The sequence below is a fragment of the Taeniopygia guttata genome, chromosome 2 (assembly GCF_048771995.1).
Source record: "Taeniopygia guttata chromosome 2, bTaeGut7.mat, whole genome shotgun sequence".
NCBI lineage: Eukaryota > Metazoa > Chordata > Aves > Passeriformes > Estrildidae > Taeniopygia > Taeniopygia guttata.
This window is the reverse complement of record NC_133026.1, coordinates 124,800,237-124,817,903: the sequence shown is the minus strand read 5'-3', so window position 1 is coordinate 124,817,903 and position 17,667 is coordinate 124,800,237. Positions and strand designations below refer to the sequence as shown.

Genomic DNA, 17,667 nt, shown 5'->3' with positions numbered 1-17,667 from the left:
GGTACACAAAAAAAATATGGCAAAATCAAAGTGCTGTAAATAGCTGTGCTAAACCTTCAGTGAGTCCTAAGTAAATAATATCGGAATGCAAGCAGTAAAACAAGGCTAGAATGTCATTCTTAGATCAAGCTTTATGACAGACCTGGAGGTAAACCATAATCAGCAATAGAATTGTCTTCAGACACTATTAATAAGACAGATACCAGCAATTTGGAGGGCAATGGGTGTTGCATTTAACGAATTACACTGGGAGGATTTTCTAATGCAGTTTCTAACTCACCAGGATGAAAAGAAGGCTTGAAATACAATATGTATTCCTTATTTCTCTATTTATTTATTGTGAAAAGTAGCCCTTGGCAAACTTTATTTTGAGGGAAATTAAAATAGATTCTAGAGATTGCTACTGTCTTCTGGAAAGGACAATGTGGAAGAGATGCTATCTTATTTGCAGGGACAGAAAAATCTATAACCATAATCTATGACACAAACTCACAATGCAGTCTATTTTTCAGAATGTTTAACAAACAAAATTGAAAAAGAATTAAAAAGAAGACATTAACAGGAACAGAGAAAAATATAAATTTATGGCCAAAACTATAAACTTTTCAAAAGTAAAAATGAGACATAGAATGCTTACATAGGAACTAGAGGCTAATATTGGCCTTCTGTGCTCACAATCTTCATTGTAATGTCATTTTAATGTATCTGGGAATCTCTGTCCCTCTGGGGAAGTGTGAAGAGTAAGAAGGGGGAATGTTTCAAAAGTAACCTCCAGAAATGTATCTGGGTTTTACTGTTGAAGAATCTCAAAGCTATAACTACTAAAAAAATGATGGACTTTATGCATCATTTAGGTCTTGGCTAATACTTCACAATCAGTAAATATACCTTTAATGATTTATCAGATTTTGGTTAATATTTTGAGGTACTTGAAAGATGTTTATTAAAATTTTATGGTTTTTTTCCTTCTGCTGGAGTCACCAGACACATACTGTCCTTGGTCTTATGACCAAGGTCAAAGCTGGAGGTATGTCACTGAAATATGGAGGGTTTTTTTCATTTTCATATTTAATTTGTACTAAAACTTTCATTCATTTGTCAAAAAAAGTTGAATCTCTCAGAAAGATTGGGATTTTCATCATGTCAATAGTTTTGATTATGAAAAGAGGCAGAGACACAGGTTTTGTCTGATGTTAAGACCTGTACTGGAGGTCAGATGGAGGTTTTCTCTCCTGTGCTGCTCCTACAAAGAAAGTAAATTAAATGCAATATGAAAAAATTGGATCAGCTGTGAAAACAGAAAAAAAAAGATTTGTACTTAAAATCAGGACTTCTGCTCAAATACACAGTCATGAATTTTTTTTTTTTTTAATCAGAATTTTATACTAAAATAAGCAATAGCAGATTTTCCTTTAGGAGAATAGATTCTCTATATTCTGAACTTCTCAAGGATTTCTCCCCTTTTTCTGAGTAGGCACGTAGGTGGCAACTCTATACAAAGCAGTATATAGAGTTCTTACTAGAGGAAGGCTGTAGTTCCTTTGAAATTTCCAGAGTTTTGTAGATTTAGACATTTTATTCCAATAATACTCTTTTCAACTTGCATGCAAACTCTAGGCTTTGAGTAAGTACTTTGCAATCAGGTTGACAGTAATTCTTTAAAAGAGACTTTAGAAAATAGATGAGCAATCTGCGTTCAAAATCTAAATGATGAAGAAGACAAACTGCAAATTCCTTTAGTATTTTATGACTGATTACACTCAGCAAATTTATATCATAAATCAGCCTGCAGTAATACAAATTTAGGTTCTAACAAACAGACTTCTATTTGGTGAAGTTAACAAATAGAATTGTCTTTCGATATAGATTACTTCAGACTATGATTATCTTCAACCTAATGATTCTTATTTTAATAGAGTTCAATTAAAAAAAAAAATGATTGGTTTTCCCAGATGTCTGGTCTTTACTGGAGTGCAGTCATAAAAAATTTAAATTTTGACTCCTTGTAGCAGACCCACCAACACACAGTAAGTGCTGCTGTTTTACTAATGAGAAATTGTATTGTTGATGAACATAGCAGCATTTAGTTCCAGCCTGTGCAGGCTCGAATTTTATTTGTGCATGAAAACCCGTTGTACACTTATATTTCGGATACCTTCTTAGTTTTCAATGACCTTTCAAACATAAATGTTCAATGGTGTGGCACATTCATTGCTAATTCCCCTAATGCACTTCAAATTACATAATTGAAATTACATTATTTGCATATATTCATACTTTTTAATAATAATATTTTTATGATCAATAATAATAGAGATGCATTTCTATGAGATGTCCCTAGATTTCCAATATTTCCTTTTTGTTGAATTGTTGGATATTGTCCACTATTCTACTAAATTATGCAAAAGAAAGAAACCTCCCAGTTATTTAAACTATAATCTTTTAATGAAGTCAAAGCTATTTTTAAGATTTTTTTCTGCTCCAGATTCCTCCTCCATAAGACTGAAGTGGTTGTATGAATTTCTATGTTATGTTCTCCACTTGCATTTCTGCTGTTCTGTCTTCTGCTCTCAGAAAATTCTTTTAAAGCACTTCTGAATCTTCTACACTGCTTATCCCTTTCACTCATCTTTTCAAGGCAGATTGTAAGCTTTTGATTTGTAAAGGTTTTCTTCACACTTTCAGCATTTCCTCTACAGGGACAAAAATTCTGCTCTTCTTCCTCAGGCAGATTCCTGCCAAGCAGTTGGAAGCATCATGTAAGTAGTGTGTGTTGAGTTCGGTCAGACTAGTAATCTCTCAAAAGATGCATTTTGAAACAGTTCTCTTTCAATATTTTTGATTTATTTGTACTGTCTAGTAGCAGAAAAAAAATATGTCTGCTTTAGAAGTCTACACAAATACTTGAAAAAGTGTCAAAGAAAAAATTGTATCTCATTTAGAAAACATGCTTCAGTCAGGGACATATGTCTTCAGTTTTACTGCTTAGTAACATGGGAATAATGAGCATGAATAATTTCAAATAAGCCAACCCTCTCAGATCACCATGAGCTCCCTTCAAAGCTACAAAAAGAATTATTCTAACCCTCCAGCCCCTGACTTATTGAGTTGCAATTGTATTTTTTTATTTGCATAAAGATTTTATCCATGAGATGTGAATATTCAAAGATATTTGTATTCCTGCAGACCATGTGTTTCTTCTTGCTCAACCTTATTACTGATACACTTAATTGTGTTGAACTCTACTTCCTCAAAAGGTATGCAGCAGCAGGAATATCCTGGGGCTAGTCCAGGATAGCTTTACAGGAAGAAAGCTGTCTCAATACCACGCTGAAGAGATAGTCCCTTGTTGTCTAGGTCTCTGATGTTTTAAGGAAAGAGGCAGAGCTTTCTTATATGTATCTGGGTCATTAACTACACTTGTTTTCCCCAATGAGATTTGGTTTTCCAGTCACTTTATCTCTTAGCACACACTATATTAAAGGCTGCTGTTTTCTTTCAGCAGCAACAGCCTCAGTACTGAGGCCTCTTTACTGCTCTAAGAGGCAAAAAGAAGATGGAAGTAATCATGAGCTGTTCAAACTGTAATATAACATGACTCAACAGATGCCAACTCAGTTATTTAAGCCTGAAAGTGATTATTTTATCTGTAAGGGGTGACAAAGAAGATAAGAAAGGTAAATCCATGATAAAAGGATTTGCAAGCGGGACATTGTCAATGAAAGAAAATATACTGGACAATGCAATAGACCAAAGAATTTAGATAGGACAAAATACTCATTCAAACTGGAATTTCACAGATTTTCTCATCTTTATCAGTGTAAACAAAACTCTTTGTTCAGCAAGACAAGTATTCTTCAAAAACATACATCAGGAAGCACCCGTGGACATTACATGATCATCAAGCCATGGCAGAAATCATTAATGCATTTGGAGCACAATTTCAGGGACATTTGATGTTGACAGGATACTTCATATTGGAATGGACAAGTTTGGGAATTCAATTTCCAACACCCTGGAAAGGGACAGTATCTGTGGCTGCATTTATGGTAGCTGTTGACTTTATCAAGGGTTCTCAATATTCAAAAGCAACTGATCTTTGCCTCAGCTGCCATTGTGCTCTGACTGTTACTGCTGATATGAGTGAGAGGTCCTATGATACACTGAAAACATGAAGCTGAAGAAAGCAAGAGATAAATTCTGTTTTTTCCTCTTAATTTCTCCATCCTTGCTTTACCTTTCCAATCCCCAGTTGAGCACTTTGGCAGCACTGGAATCTTGCTGGCAGCACTCTGACTTTTCCTCCCAGATGCTGTGCCTGTGGTGCACACCTTTCCCAAAACATATCTGCCTGCCACACTAGTCACTACTCTCTTATTTTCCATTTACATTTTTTCTCAGTCAAATTTATGGACCAAAGAAATATTAAGAATCATCTTTTCATGCAAAGCCATTTACAAGGTTGTAGTGATTTATCTTGTCAAGCTACACAAACCACCAATAAATAAGAATAATGAGAATTTCTTAATAGGTAAGTAAGTTTTTTCCAATATTATTTTCTTCAGGGATAGTAGCCTTCCTTGATTCATGTAATAGCCTTCCTGTGAAGGCTACAAGAAAGACTGCATTGAAAAATTGAATGTCTGCTGCTCATTTTGTGAGAGGAAGCCTGGAGGCATGGCATCTCCAGAAGGTGTGACTGTGGATGGCTGCCTCTCCATGCAGAAAACGCACACCTGCACTGCAGCCTACTACAATACTTTTCCTTACCATCCTCCCCACCAGCCCCAAACTAGGATAGTCTAAGTTTCCAATATTTTATTTCAGAAGAGCTCTACCACCACACATTTACCAGAGCCCAGAAACAAGACTGTGTTGACTATGATGGTTTCATTCACTCAGCCATTGCACCCATGCAATGAAATGAGAAACCAGCCTATCACCTAGATAACATCCTGAATCAAGCATGCTGAAGGATCAAGTATCCTATCATCTGCTTGTGTGGAGAAATGTATGCATGGAGGCTGTGTATTTGTTTGTAGGCAGCTACACACAATCATACAGAAATAGCCTCTAATCTGAATTTTGTTTAATTAGTGAGACAAGTTTTGCAATTAGTTGTGATAGTTAATTTTAATCCTCACAAGTTACAATGTTTATGGAATAAATAAAATATTCTAAGTATTTAATATAAGGACCACTTTTCTACAATCTAACTCAAACTTACAAGGAAAGAAAAGATTAAGATTAGCTTAGAACTTAGAAGATTTATGTATTATATTGTAGCTGAAAATATGTATAGGAAACCTTCATCCCATTCTTACAGAAAGGTAGGTAAACACTTTTTTTTGCATGTATTCCTCTAGCAACAGCTTTGTACCTGAGACAGAAATTGGATATGGAGATTATTTCTATTTTGCATTAGAAAAATGCCATCATGTCTCTATGTTTTCTATCATCCTCTCTAATTTGACATGCTATTGAATTAAATACAGAACAAATTTATACTTTTTAAAAAACATTTTTAAAAAAAGGGGGATTAGAAAGCAATGATTATAATGCTCTGAGGAGTGTATGAAATCCAGAAACAGATTTCAGTGAATAGGAAAAAGCTACAAAGTCCACTTTCATTTTATGCCCCAAGTTCAAGTGAGGTAGTGAAGAGGTATAGATCCCAAGGTTTACCCCACATATATTGGAAATTATATACTCAACATCTTTTCTTATGTCTTATTTTAAGGGGCACCAGAAATGCACAGAAAATGTAGTACCTACATACTGTTTAATGCAGCTGCTACCATGATCCCTTATATTTCAGAATAAAAATGGCTTAGATGAAATCTATCCTTCAAAAAGCCTTTGAATGATATAAACAGGAACATTATCAAAATTGCTCAATATTTTTTGTTTATTAGGGTTATTTCAGTTACTAATTAGCTAAGGTATTAATGAAGCATCCTTGTATACAGTACTGGTACCTATGTATGTATAATATATATGCCTATATATGTAGTTTATATCATATGTATGTAATATTGAGACATTTTCTAGATTTGAGTCTTAAAATTGAAGACAGTTTTAAAACAGAAAACATTGCAACATCCACCCTCATAATTACAGTATGAATTCTGATCATGTTTCATAGGGGTTTTTTTGCCTTTGGACAAATCATAGATTCTCCTTGGGGTCAGCAGAGGTGAAAGCAAGGTTCTCTTCAGAAAAGCATTCTTAGAAGCATCCTGTGCTATTTTAATGAATTACTGTATTCTTGAAACAAAAAACTATTGAAACTCATCTACCCCAGCACAAATTTTTTTTATGAACAGTCTTGGACAGGAGAAATTGCAAGAACGCAGCTGGTTATAGAAAGAGCTCCTGGTTTACATAATAATGGTGACAGTAATTAATACATTAAAAAGATTAATCATAATTTGCCTGTATATAAATAATTTTCTTCTATTACTGCTATGGGAACAAAATTGATGATAATTTATTTTTTTGAATGTGATACAGATGATTGATTTCTTTTGCAGAGATTTTAGCAGAGATCTATCCTGCTAAACTTTCTACATTCAGTACATCTTTTGAGCAAGACAAACTGAAGGACAGCTACACTGATTAATCTAGAAGGAGCAGAAACTGAGGTCAGTGATATAGCTGTATATATCCCTCTCAACCCTAACAATGCTCCTGTCCAAATGAAGTCCAAACTTATCTGGTTTTGAATTCACTATTCCTACCCTCCTGCCCTCTCCCCAAAACCATAGTGTATATAAGGCATTTTTCTTAGAGGAATGTCTTTTTTTTGTAGCTTCTGACATGCTCTCTATTCATAACTCAGCCTTTTACAAGATTTTCTTTGAGCAACAAATACTTCATGACCTGACCCACAGCACATTTTCACTCACCTCAGTCACCTGTTCCATAAGCTTCCAGAGGAGGCAATATTGATACTGAAATTCCCCCATCTGATGCCGTAGCAATTTAAAAAGTCAAAGAGGTGCTTGACTGGAAAGTCATGCATTTAGAAACCAGTGAATCCTCATGGCTGGAGTTGTAAATGCAGAGCAGAGACACATGCAAGCTTCTCTGCTCCCCTGCTAGCAAACTAGTTAATTCTGAAAGTTGGGACATAAGAAAATAAAATAACTGCCCTTAAAGTTCTGCTATTACTGGCTTCTTAATGCAAACCACACAAAAAAGTCCACCGGAGAAAGCATGTCAACCTCATCAAATCAAAGGTTACAGCTAGCCACTCATTAAGCCCTGAAAAAAGGATGCTCTTCTGAACTAAACTTATATTTGATCTTTGTTTCTTTGTTGATGCCATCAAGCAATCACTTTCTGAGGGTTTCCATAGTAACAAGTGAGCTTTTTTTTTTTTTTTTCTTTTTCATTTTAAAGCTCTTTCCTGCACCTAATACAGAGAAACAGTGGGATAATTGGCATGGAATACTGTTTCTGTTTTCCTGGTATAATTCCAGCAAAGCAGGGTAAAGTAAAACATGGTTTTCTATGCAACTGGAGATTTATTTTCTCTCATCTGAAAGAATATTAAAAAAAACTATAATTTACTTACATCTTTGGTTTCTGCGTTTGCTCTTGTACATAGTCATTGTGAAGAAATTCCACTTTCTAAGAAATAATTGCCTTGATCACAGACAAAAGAGATCGTGCTCCTGCTTTGCAGTGAGACAGTTGCTCACTGGCAGAAGGTAACCAGCAATCTCTCGGAGAAAGGCAGGGTAATACCATTCTCCTAAAATCCAGGGGAGCTGCTACTGGCTCTAGCTATTTTCTCTATTACAAGGCTCAGAGACAAAACGTATTTATTTTCATACTTTTTCTCAAATGTGTTTGATACCAGCTAATAAAAATCCAAAACACAGATAGAATCATGTCATCAAAGTGGGGTAATATGCTATGCAATGGTCTGAAATCAAGATTCCTTGAGAAAGCCCTGACATAACCAAAATTGTATAAATGACCTCAAACTAATGAAAACTAACTTTCCATTGAGAGATCTTAGAATTATGCATATGAGTATGTTAAAATATTTTGAGTCATATTTTCAAATTACAATTACATTTTCAAATAACTGTTAAAAGAAAATAAACACATGTTGATCAATTAAATCCTGACTGGATGTTTGAGCTCATGAATAGATTATTCTATAAATATATAATTTATATATTATTCATTTATAAAATGAAATTTATTTTTTCACAGCTATGTTTACTTCTGCATCACCTTTCAATGATTTAATTTGGGGAAAGCTATTTAAATAACATTTTGCTGATGGCTCATTTTTACAGCTACTTCACTGCTCTCTAGTCTTTTGAGTCACAAGGTCACGGTGATAAAGTGACAGCATTTTATGATCATCTACATATATGTATATCACCCTTTCAAAAAATCCAAATATCTTCCTAAAGGGAATAGAGGAAGGGGGAGAAAATTTATCCATATTGAAGAGGTGGGAGTTGGTATTTGCCATGCTGGGTAGGTTACAGTCAAGAAGATGCCAGTGGCAATAATGGAGCTGAAAAAAAGTAGAAATTCCAGGTCATTCAGCAATAAGTTTGCCTTTAATTAAACTTCATGAAAATATCTTTAAAGTTTTAAGAAATTCATATTTTGAGCTGCCTGCCATCTTAAACCCAGATACCACAAACACAGAAGTGTCAAAGGAAAAAAAAAATAAGTAGAATGGCTGAAATGTCTTGAAAACTGGTGATCGTACTCTTGCTCCTGCTTAAAATACATATTTAGACAGCAGTTCTCTAAGCAACTCAAAGAAATAAAAAAATAATATCTTTGGCTTACATTAAAAACAATAACATCTGGTGTTCACGGATAATTCATGTTTCAGTCAAAGAGGAGCAATTTGGTAGCATTCATCTAAAATATTGACATACAGTTACTTTCCTAAGGTAAAACAATTAAAAGAAATTAAAAGAAATGTCTCTCTCAATATGCCTACCTTAAATTTATATTTTTCATCACTTTTTCACCTCTCAGATATATCAGATATATTTTTATATCTCCAGTATAACCATGTTTAGCTTTGTGCACCATTTAATTCTCCTTTCAGTTGTTCAGTAGTCACAAATCCTCATATTGACACTCCTCTAGTTACTGAAGTAAAATCTTTATTTTATATTGCTCTATTAATCTAATTTCCTCCTTCCACCAAAATCTGACCACATACCTTTTCATTCGCTTTGGATTTGTATCAGCAAAGCTGAGGATAAAGTGTAGCCTGAAGAAAGTAAAAGCAATGGATAATTTTTTCGATTTCTTTAGTATTTCATCTACAGTTGTCTCAAAATACCACACTTGATATTACACCATATCTATCATTGAGGTCAGCAGAAAGGTGGGAGATTACAAAATGAATCAAAAGTGACAGGAAGGAAAAAATTAGGATAATGGCTAAGCATAGCAGCAGGCAAAATATCTGTACCATATAGAAAGACCCTGGAGACCTTACACTCAAATAGCATTGTGTGTTTAATATCCATGGGGGTCAATTTTTTTGCACCAATTTATAGTAACTGAGGATAATTCCACAGTTGCCCTGCTCTATTTTACCTCTGAGTAAATTTGCAGCTGAATCAGATCTGTGATCTGACTTAGACTACGGAGATCTGTGGTCTCCCTTTAAATTTATTGCTTCATGTAGCAATCTTTTCTTTTCCTGCTCTCTTCCTTCTTCTACCTGAAGGCGCTCAACCATATTATTCAGTTCAAATTTCCCTTATTTCATTAATTTGGCAAGATGACTTCAATTTTTTTCCTCAGCCCATATAAGATTGTAATTAAAAAGCTCAGTTCTTTTCCTTGTCATGAATATCTATTTTTTCTGCCATTTTTTATCACGTGTTAAGCCTAGTCATATATTACTAACTCTCCATGTTGTAGTATGTACAACACCTACTACAACAAGCATATTTTTCTACTAGTCTTTCTTGTATTATTCTATTACAACATGTATTTATATGGAAATATTTTGGCAATGGTATAATATAAAAAATTAAACTAAATGGAGACTTCAAGATATAGGGATTTATTTATTTTAAATCAATGATCCCTGAGAGCACAGCCTTTATTGGTTTTTCTTTGTGTTAATTTGAACTCTGATTCTTCAGTGCAGTGAAAGGTGTTTGCTAAAAATGACATAAATATAATCTGTCTGTAGGTCTCTTAATGAGAAAATATTGCAAAAAAACTGACACCTTGATTGTGCTGGCTAGCTTTGAGTAGGCATAGCATCCTCCTGGTTTTCTGTATTACTGTTGACTGTTAGGAGAGTTTAAAATTCACTTTCACAGTGTTACACCTTGAAAAAAGTCAGAATCTGGCACATGGCTGGTTAAATGTAACCAGCTTAGTGAGGTGGGAAGAAATCAATGGAACATATAAGCATAAAAAAATCACCTGGTCACATTAAACTTATTGCTTTTCTACAAGAATGCTTCAATCTTACATGAATGAAACAGTTAAAAATGTTATTTAACAGTATGTTGGAAAGATTTTTTTCAGTCATTGTTGCTGGTGGTAAAGGAATTGATAATGTCCACAACTGCACATGTCATAACACCTCTTCCCTCTCTCTTCTCCCCAACCTATAGGTCCAAATAATAAGGTCCAAATATTTTCTTTGAATCCTGCAATACATTTCTCAAACTCCTTTTTTTAAGACGAAGAAAAGAAACAAAATGCAGATTTTTAAAAATATAACTACTGACATTAATTTCGCATATTACTCATCAATAAACACTTTGCCTGGGTAGTATGCTCAATTTTGCTGAACAGATCTTAGGCAGAAAAGGAAGGTGGAGGAAGCTTAAAGTCTGTTCTCTCCTTCCATTGTCTAATTTAATGCACCCAAAGAGTCTTCTCAGATAATAATCTTTTATAGCTTCCACTACAGTTCTTTTTATGATGTCATCTAAGAAAATATTACATCTATGAATATGGATTAATTTTTTCTGTGAATAAAGGATATGTGTAAGCATTAAAGTTTAACCTCCTCCAGGTAATAACCCCTCTTTGATAAAATTATTGCTGTATTAAAATCATGTATATGCACCTTTTCCTGATCAATATTTATACAGATATCTGACAAAATTGCTTTATAATATGTTGCAATATTAGATAAATAAAATTTACTTTAGCAAGAAATGTCACTTAGCTAATAATGCAGATTTATGATAAGATAGTCTTTTTATGATGTAATGAGGACAAAGCTTAAAATATTGGCCAAACCAACCCTGCCTAACACTGGCAAAATACTGCACAAACTCTGTCAAATTGGATGAGAAAAAGTAAAGTCTGTACATCTCATGCCTACAACTGTAAATTAAAATCAAGGAGTTACAAAAATGTTTTCAGGACACAACAAAGCTGTCTAGCATTCCAGAAACATATCAGAAATAAAGATCATTGACAGTGCCAAAGAGGGAAAAGGTTTATTAATAGGTTAGCTGTAGGTTAAAGGGCCAAATTCCACTGCCTAAACATCATGTCTAGCATTACTTTGATGCTTTATAGAATCTGAGACATTCACATAGTGCCAGAAAATATGGCACAGCACCTGTGGGAAACCTACAACCTTCTGGAGCTCCCTACTGAAGCCAAGACTGTCTTATGTGGCTCTGGGAAAATATCTAGACAAGTAAACCCTGCCCAAAGTGTTTATATTCAGACCTCTCTATGATGACTGCCATTATTCTCATTATTTTTGTATTTGAGGTCATTGTTTCTAAGTGTTTCCAGCTTTAACTCTCAGGTCTTCCCCCTGCAAGACAGTGATTGACGGTAGGAGGAATTACACAGAGAGAGAAAATGATGTGTGACTGAATTTGTAAATATGCTCAAAGAGGCCACTATTTGTTAGTACGTAATCACAGCTGTGTGTATTAAGAAATTGTCTGGATAAAAGAGAAATAATTATCATAACACTTTCAAATCAGCAATCCTTCTCTTTGCTAAAGACAAAATGCAGTTAAAACGTTTCATAAGTCTTGCATTATTTCTGTTGCTTTTTACTTTGCTCCAGTGTTTGTATCCACAAGAATATACAGCTTGCAAGATTTAACAAGGACCTCATGTATTTATCAAATGCTGCATTAGAATAAAATTTGCTACATTCACAGCATTTGCATCATCCAGTAACTTAGCAAAAATAATCAGAAGAATTTTTTCTGGAGCTGTTTGATTGTAAGAAAACTTTGGCTGCTTCTTTTCTCTATTATCTTATACATTTTTGCTGACCCATTTTACTTTTCTTCAGCACCATCATACAGTAATGGCACTTCACCACAAAGGATTCTTTTTAGATAACAGGAGAAAGCCCCTATAGAACTGGTCCTACTTTCACCATGGGTAATTTTTTCTTATCCGCTGAAGCTTTTTCACCAGAATTTCATTTGTCTCATTGTTAGAGTAGCATTTATCTTTAGTCTTTAAGGAATTCACTGTCAAGCTTCCCTCATTAGATTGTGCTCTTTTTATCAGATGTCACTATAAGAATTTAACAATATGATCACAGAGGTATTAAACAAAGCCTGACACCTTCTTTCTCAGGTAGGAGCTCTAACTGGCTGTTCCTCATGGCCCTTGCCCAGTTCCCAGCATGTTCTCATTCCTCCAACAAGAACACTAGATACACATTTGGATATTTTTCTGTGACTCATAATTTCCCAAGGTTTAATCTGTCACTTCCTCCAAATATAACATTGGAATCAACATGTGCTTGTCTAAAAGTAAAACTGTGATCTATTATTAAAGAGAGGAGTTTCAAAACATGAAAAAAGTTTAGAGGAAAAAAACCCTAAATCAACCAAGTAGAGTTACTTTGTAACTGTCCTTGAACAAAAATTTGATGGAAAAAATCCATGAATAAGCCATTTTCTCTGTCTAGATGTTAATAGAGTCATGGACATACACTATAACAACAGAGATTTAAATCAGGTTTTTGGAAACCAAGTTTGTTAAAGGTAAGTATAAGAAGGCTTGCTAAAGGATTTATAGCAGATTAGGTATCTCAGAAGAACCTTAATAGAAGATGGATAAGATGACAACTTGTAGTTTTTTTCCCAAGTCTTATTTGTGGTCACAAATATGCCCAGATTAAATGTCAATTGTCGTAAGATTCAGCACTGGCCAAGATTTTGTCCATGTTAGTCCTTCAGCCTACTTAATTTTAACAGAATATTTCAGGGCAGGGGGAGACTGGTATGTCATGGGGTGCTTAACACCAGCAAATGTGAAGCATGTAATGTCTTGTATCTACTTTTAAAGAATCCTGAAAAAGGAAAAGGAGCAGCTTTTTCAGCTGGGCATGAATGAGATCACCAGTGCACCCTGATCTGTTTCGGAAATGAAAAGATAGAAACTTCCACAGATACTGAAGGGTTTGATTTTCAGCCTTGGAAAACGCTTGGATCGATGTAAAAATAAAAGTACAGAGACATTAAGCAGAAAAATTATAAATTTAAGTTTCTATAGTTGTAAGAATATGCCTTAGGTAAGTAAGAAACTGTATTGAGTAAGATAGTGAAGTTTTATAGTGTTGTAATGTAATTGTATAGAGTAAGCTAAGTTTAGAGGTTATAATTGAAGAATATATGTGTACGTGTAATAGTAGCCCATTGTCGCTGCAGACTTCCAGATGGGGAATAATTAGCATTGGCTCCATGGTTGCAGAAGGCTGATCCATTGCTTTACTGTATCATCTTATACTATATTATACTATATTTATTAAGAAACTCAGTAACTCTTACAGCCAGTCCGATACAGCTTTGACCTAATTGGTCAATCAATCCAAACACCATCCAGTGTGCAATTAATAAATCACCTTTTGGTAAACAAATCTCCATGACACATTCCACACATGCACAGCAGCAGGTGCAACAAGTGGAGATAAGAATTGTTTCTCATTCTTTTCTCTGATCTTCTCACAGCCTTCCCTGGGAAAGTCTGTGTCTGCTCTCTGTGGCCAGAGAGCTGCTGCCACAGCCCATTGCATAAAAGTACATATATTGTCTTGTAATACCTTGAGCTATGGCTGATTTCTAGCTCCTCTAAAATCCCACAGCCTTTGAAGCTGATGTTTATCTGAGTAATGATTTTTAGCCCAACAGTAGTCCCATCCCTTCATTAAGGAGCCAATAGTCTGTAACTTTTGAGCTACAGACTCTGGTTTGATAACTCAGGCACCTACAGATACACATTATGAACATCTTTCAGAATTACAATGTGTCCTCAATTACATTTGAGTAACTTCCACAAATTCTGAGCAGCTACAATGCATCTATGCGCTGTAAGCCTGAACCTTCACTTTACAATTCAGAGCGATGGTTTTGCACCAGGAGTTGCCCCACAGCATTCTCACTAGTTCCAAAGATTGACAGGAGCTCTAGAGCTTGATACTTTCACAGCTTTAACCCACTCCTTATTGTCCACATTGTCCTTGTATAACCCTTAAGTGAAACTTGGCCAATTCTATCATTTCCTCTATTTCAAAAGCAAGTAATACAGTTATGAATGCCTTATAGTTCTTCCTTTTCTCAAAAAAGTACTGTACACAGTAAGTACAGGTCCTTTTAGACTGGTAACCATAGCATGAAGCTTTCTGTTCCTTCATCTGAGGAATATTTAACTGCTATTTTAAACCAGGTACAATAAGATAGTCCCCTCTGAAATGTCTGAAAAAATCAATTAAACTTCAGGCTCAGAGTTAGATATTCTATAAGGTAGTTTATACAGTGGAAAAACATCTTCCCTTCTGCTTTGGCAAGTGGAAAAGAAGATAAATCAATCTCAGGTGAATGGTGATTTAAATAGTTTCACTTACATTACACATTCCTTAGATACAAGTGTGTTCCTCCCATCTTAGAGTAGTTTCTTTCCCAATCCATTTAAGTTCTTGACAGGTTTTTTCTTGGACAGTTTCCTTTTGGTTTTCAGCAATTTTAATATTTTGTTTTGTTTTTTTTTAAGTCCAAGCTTCTTTTCATCTTAGCTTTCATTTAATTTTATTTTATCCATGTTATTTTTATTTTATCCATTTTAACTAGCCCTGATAAGTTTCAATTTGTTCTTCTAAATGCTTTGCTTGTTGGTTTGGCTGGGAATTTCGTTATCTTGATGAGGTTTTTCACCATCCAGTAACAATACTTAGTTATTTTCATGTTATTTCTGAACCTCTGTTTAACAATTGAGACAGTCTTAAGCAGTGGTCGGCTTCAAATTTTACAGATTATGGACTAAGCACACCTCCTTTCCATTAAAAAGAGTTAGGTTTGTAGTCCAAATTTTTGTCCAAATATAAAGGATTCCACACAAAACCATATTGTCTTTAGAATTTAAATTATTATAGTAAAGAATGCAAATGATGTATAAAGAAGTAATGTCATTTTTCCTGATCATTAAATCATATGTCTTAGCAATTTGATTTATGAGCATAATACTATTAAATATTCCTTATTTTACCTCACAGTAATCCTTTAAATGATCATAATCTTTAACATATTACAACAACATGCCAAAGTTAGAGTTCATGGAATTTCCTAAGTAAAGAACAAACACAGTCCTGTAGCTGGAACTGTATTAATTAAATATCAAATTTTAGAAAAATGTCTACTGGATATAAGAGAAAAATTTTCATCAATTATCAATTGACAATTAACGATTTCATCAGTTTAATTACGAACACACTAAGAATTTAAGTAGGTCTTTGAAATAATCCTAATGTGTGTAGAATTAGCATTTCAAAATGTAATATTTTTATTCACTTGGTAATTTTATAATTCTTGTGAAAAACTGTCAGAAAGACAGTTGATGTTAGAAAGTGTTAGAAATTTTTCCTCCTTGTTAAACCTGAAATAAGTCATAGTGCCTCTAACAGGGACAAGTTTCTATCATCATAGGATACTGCAAATATAGAACAGTAGACAAACACCAGATGTGGGGCCAAAGCAGCTGTACTCAATTAAAAAAAAAAAAAAATTAGGCTTTTAACAGACTACCAGACTACCAAGTGCTTAATTGTGTATCAAGTGCTTAATTGTGGATTTAATACAAAACATTCATACATATAATTTCTAGAGAAATAAAATGCTGAATATTGGTTAGTTTTCATGAAAAATTTAAGAAAGTTCTGACTATCAATCTGCCTCGATTCTGTTTAAGTTACAAAATTATTCCACCTCAAAATAAAAAGTTGTTTTTAATGGGAATTACACCCGCAGTGTCATATTCTCCAAACAGATGGTATCTGTTTCAATTTGGAGTGCCATGCAATGAAATGCTGTCCTGTTTTCCTTTTCTCACTGGTTTTAGTTATTGTACTGATCAAGCACTTCACCATACTAAATTAAATGGTACAAACTTTAAGAACAGAATTTTTAATAACCTAAGAATATTTCAAAAATACCCCTCAAATTCATGTCCCTTGATTCTGTTCAAGCACTAAGTACTTGCATACTTCAAATAGGTTTTTCAGGAATAATGACTTGAAGAAACCATTTACTGTCATCACCATTGCACTATGACATCCTATTTTAAAGTTTTTATATGCTCATTGAAACAGATTTAACTCACATTCAAAATGCATTTTCAGTTCCTCAGTGCTGTGAATGTTGTCTCCTGTGTCCAAAACAGAACAGGGAGAGCTTGAGAAAGAGCCTCTTGTGAATAAATGAGGCCCTTAAAATGTCAATTTAGGGCTCACAGCAATGCAAACTGATGATGTTTTATGGCACAGCCAATAAACAGTTGCTGCTTCAACCTTTCATTTCAGACTAATGCTTTTTTTACAGCAATCAAAAGAAAGATGAAAATGTTTTGCTTTCTTTTCTTTGTATGACATCTTCTCAGTGTGGGGGACTCAGGACAATTTTAGTCGTAATCAATCAGTTCAATTGCTGGCTTGAGAGGGCGAATGAGGCCTTTAAAAGAGATGAGAGGAAGATTGATTTTTGGAGTGATGGAAAAAGCTGTATTGTAGCAATTCACCACCAGACCAAGCTAAAGGATGCACTATTGGCACTCATAAGACAGCATCCTTTGAATCAGAGGGAATTGCAAAATACCAGAATGACTCCAACTCCACTACTACTCAAATATTTTGTTGTGTTTTTTTTTTTTTTTTTAAGGGTTCACCTGCATGTGTCTGTGTGGGGTGGCAATGTGGGGAAAGGGCTAACAAGGTGTTGTTAAATTAAAATTATTAATGCATCTTATTTAATGTCCTCATTAGATTGGTGAATGATAGGGGAGGAGACACTTTTTTCATAGTCTAAATAAGACTGCATGTCTTTGGTGGGATTATGTACATATTGAGTGTGCTGAATTCATTAATTCAGATTTTAGAATATGCTAGCTATATGTCAACTTCTTTAAAAATTACAACTGATTCAAAAACAGTTTATGAGATAATTGCATCCTATATGGAACACAATTTTTTCCACTACAGTTATAGCAAGCTAAATTATTGGCTTTTGTTTTAAGATCAAATCAAGACTGGCATAATAACATTATAGTGCTATACAGAATTAACATTTTTCCCTGTAATATTTTAAATAGGTTCACCTGTTTTTAGTAAGAGTATCAAACATTTGAAACATATTTGCATTAAAAAAAAAAAATCTGACTAAT

The 17,667-nt window shown here is 34.2% G+C and overlaps 1 protein-coding gene across 12 annotated transcripts in view; it reads right to left on the bottom strand.

Moving 5' to 3' along the window:
- Window positions 1–17,667, bottom strand: part of RALYL (RALY RNA binding protein like) — a 446,384-nt gene that overhangs the window by 178,704 nt on the left and 250,013 nt on the right. Inside the window, exon 1 of one of the 12 annotated variants that reach the window (XM_012572064.5) lies at window positions 7,580–12,196. The exons of 9 other annotated variants lie outside the window; for them this stretch is intronic. In XM_012572064.5, coding sequence (XP_012427518.1) covers window positions 7,580–7,616 — 37 coding nt within the window. In that variant the 5' untranslated portion in view covers window positions 7,617–12,196. Of the gene's footprint in view, window positions 1–7,579; window positions 12,197–17,667 lie in introns of those variants that run through there. 2 more of the 12 variants (XM_072924798.1, XM_002198324.7) reach the window with 2 other exon arrangements.